This window comes from Oryzias melastigma, linkage group LG2, assembly GCF_002922805.2.
Source record: "Oryzias melastigma strain HK-1 linkage group LG2, ASM292280v2, whole genome shotgun sequence".
NCBI classification, from domain to species: Eukaryota; Metazoa; Chordata; class Actinopteri; order Beloniformes; family Adrianichthyidae; genus Oryzias; species Oryzias melastigma.
The window spans coordinates 1,016,878-1,020,656 of NC_050513.1; the positions used below are offsets into that span (position 1 = coordinate 1,016,878).

Consider the following 3,779-nt stretch of genomic DNA (forward strand, 5'->3'; position numbering starts at 1 on the left):
TGAGCTTGAGACCCCTGCCATACATGAAACATCTGATTCTTTTTTGACCTAGTGGGTTTATCTTGTAATATTTTACCCGAACTCTCAGTAGAGTGAGTTTTGTTGATAAAATGAGCGCATATGCAGCAGGAGTTTCTGACTTCTGCTGTCAGCTGGACTTTGGATCTCAGCTGACGAGCTGTCACTCTGCAGATGTTCCTTCACCGCAGTGGAATCCACGAGGGAGGCAAACCTGGGAAGTTTAAATTCAGTCATAATAATGTATTAAGCCTTGTGATTAAATAAATAAATAAAAAAGGGGGGCTGGAATTTAATTTAAAAAAATAACAAACTTTAAATCATTTCTAAACGACAGTTCCCTTCATCCATCCCTCGCTCGGTTACTTTTTTTTTCTGATTTTATTTGTGCTTCAGGTCTAATTACTGGGTGTTATGATGGAGTAAAGGGCTGCTTTTCCTCTGTTTTTGTTTCAGCTTTTGTGAAATACTCCTCGGTCATCTTCTCTATTAAAATGTTAAATATGACAACACACGTTTTGGGCCGTTACTCTACCAGTGACACTAAATCTCCGAATGGTTCTACTTTTACTGAATAAACAAAGAAATCTTTCTTGATATTACTTGATATTTTCTAACTTTATTAGTTTTCTGTTTTCCCAAACAACCTGATTAATAAATAATGATTAACAACTGTTTACTTCCAGCCAGTCAGCGTTGCAGATGTGGCTTAACCCTGACAGTGGGAGGAGCTTCCGGCCGCCTCTAATCTGTGCCTGTTTCCTCTGTGCACTGCCTTAGCAGAATCCCTGTTCAGCGGCCTGGGCTACGGCGCTGTGGTTGGGCTGGGCCTGGGCGCGCTGCTGCTGCTCCTGGTGCTGGTGGACGTCAGCTGCTTCTTCCTGCGCCACTGCGGCCTGCTGATGTGCATCACGCGCTCGCTGTGCAGCAAGAAAACCGCCACCAGCAGCAAGGGCAAGGAGATGGAGGAGGGCAAGGCCGCCTACCTGTGAGTATCCTCTTTTATTACCTATCGATTTTCAGGAGCCTAATCCCTCCTGGACTGAAATGTTAGGATTTGTGTGGTAGAAGCATCGATGCTCATCAGTCAGGAGCTCCTTCATGCCTGAAATCAGCTGAGGATGGCGCCTCACGCACACTATCTTATGAGCAGGAGCAAGATTTGTGTGTGTTTGAATGAGAAAAGGCGACTTCTCTCTGCGTTTACCGTAGGTACACCTTCAACAGCCGCCCCACCACCCTTTCGACCACAGTATGTCTCCGATTATGTCTTTCTCACCACGACCAGCTTCCATGCAGTGTCCACCGTGTCCATCTGCATGCTAGTGCACGTGAGACTGTGTTTTTGAGCATGCATGCCAGTAGTGACCGACAGACCTCACTAAAGCGACCCTGCATGCAGATCCGCCCCCCTCCCCACACAAACATGGGTGATTCCGATCCAGTTCCTGCCAGGACACGGCGGGGCTGATTCATGGGCCTCCGTGGAGCGATGAAGGCGAGGAGGAAGAGCCCCGACTTGTGCCGAGTCACTGAAGCTCAGTGGGCTGCAGACGAGGGACAGCAGGGCCATGCGTTCTGAACGCGCTCCATCGCAGCCGTGGAAAACCGCAGACGTGCAGCTCACTGCACCTGAGAAAACTTTACAGGAAATTTCTGGGTTTATAATTATTCTAATGTATGATTTCAATGTCCAAAAAATCAACAAACTCAAAATATGTTAAATATTAAAGAAATAAGGCAAAGATAAAAATACATAGAAAACAAAGACTTTAGAAGGCAACCGTCAGCAGGGGAAATAAAAATATAATGAAATATAGCAGAATATAGATTTTAATTTAGCTTCAAAAACTAACAAACACAAAAATATGAGTTTTCAGGCTTGTTTTGCTTGTTTGTGTTGTTTTCATAACTTCCCTCATCCTACTGTAGCTAAATTGTGTCTGCATAATCCCTTCAGGCCTGAATTTTGTTCTAATTATACACTATTTTAATATTTGGATTATTCCTTTAACACTATTCTTAGGTTTCTCATGGTTTTGGGTTACTTTGGAGCATTACACATTTTTTGATGGGTTAAGTGGTTTAATTTGAACCCAATTTTTTTTTTTTTTCCTGAGTTTTTAATTAAACTAGTCCAGAAAAAAGATACAGCGTTCCCCCGCTTATTTGCGTTTCTTTATTTGCAGTTTCACGTATTCGCAGTTTTTCCAATCTCAAAAACAACTGAAGACACTTGTATGAACTTCTTGCGTCCGAAGGAAGTGCTGGCTGCTGGGGTGTATCTCCGCACAGCAGAGCCCCCTCAGGAGTGTGGAGGGGGAGTGTCTGTCCGCGCGCTCACCCGCCACGAGGGGAGCGGAGGGGGAGAAAAAAATCCTTATATGCCGAAGAGGATAATCGCGAAGGATAATTATCTCCTGAACGGGTGTTTATTTTTGTTAAAGGAAGAAGCAGGTACTGTGTAGTGTTTTTGATGAGTATGGATCGGTAACAGACACCCTTTGGCCGCGGGGGTGGGGAGTTCTTGCGGATTCCTCCAGTCTCTAACCCCTCCGAAAAAGGGGGAATACCCTTTTAATAACTTGGGTTGTTTTAGGTATGAACTATATTCCATACATTAAAACAGAGGTGTCAAACTCAATCACACAAGGGGTAAAATCCAAAACACCCTTAGGTTGGGGGTTGAACAGGATTTTGTTTACTTAAAACTTTAAAATCGTAGTTTTTTTAACATAATTATGAACTAGATATATAGCATTACCTGTGATAATGCTAGTATGAATAATGTAAGTGTAATTTGGTTGCTGAAGATGCTAGTGTTGATAGCTGAAGATGATAAAATTATTAACTGAAAACGCTGAAGCTGTCAGCTAGATAAAATATTAGCTGAATGCTAAAAAATAAAAAATAAAAATAAAAAACTTATGTTAGCCAAAACAGCTAGCATGTAGCTGAAACATTAGCTAATCTCTAAATCTTAGTAGATGCCAAAATAGTCCATAATTAGCAGAATACCTATTTTTAAAACTTTAAAACTGTAACTTTTTAACATAATTAATAATAGTAAAAAGGCAGGAATATTATTCCAGAATAAATCAACTTAAACATTAAATAACTTTCAATATTTTACTCTCCATAAAAATATGTTTAGTCAAATTTATACAAGTTAGAAATGAACACAAGATAACATCGGGTCATTGATAACAGTAAAATAAAATGATCTGGAGGGCCGGATAGAACTACCTGGAGGGCCGGATCCGGCCCCCGGGCCTTGACTTTGTCATGTCTGGATTAAAGGGTTTAGTTTTCTGAATGTATTTTTATGTTTAAACCTCCCTATCATAAACCAAATCACTGAGGATTTTCTTTCTTCCATAAAAATGCATCTGCAAAAGGAAATTAAACTTTTTTATTTTAGTTTGTCGATGCAAATGAAAAAAAAAAATAACAATCATATTAGAAGTGACTTAAAAGGTCCCCTCAGATCTGCTTTGGGTTGAAGGTTTCCCCCGACTCACCTCTGTTAGAATGAGGGGGAGTATGGCTGTCTTTCATCATCCAGTTAAATGTGTTGAGAAGGTGAAGAGCAGAGCCTCCAAAATTTTCCAGAAGTCTCCACTGAAGGTGAACATTCATCGGTAGTGACTAGATTCACGACTGTTTCACGGCAGTTCAAGATGGCTGCCACTGTGCAGTCACATCGTTTGTCAGCTCCTGTGTGTTTGTCAAAAAAGCCTTCAAAAAGGAAAAGAAGACCT

The 3,779-nt window shown here is 41.3% G+C and overlaps 1 protein-coding gene across 3 annotated transcripts in view; it reads left to right on the forward strand.

The window, feature by feature from the left end:
* Positions 1–3,779, forward strand: part of LOC112160147 (neural cell adhesion molecule 2) — a 615,672-nt gene that overhangs the window by 601,384 nt on the left and 10,509 nt on the right. Inside the window, exons 16-17 of one of the 3 annotated variants that reach the window (XM_024294538.2) lie at positions 799–1,006; positions 1,231–1,270. In XM_024294538.2, the coding sequence (XP_024150306.1) occupies positions 799–1,006; positions 1,231–1,270 (248 nt within the window). The remainder of the gene's footprint in view (positions 1–798; positions 1,007–1,230; positions 1,271–3,779) is intronic. The other 2 variants (XM_024294536.2, XM_024294537.2) reach the window with 2 other exon arrangements.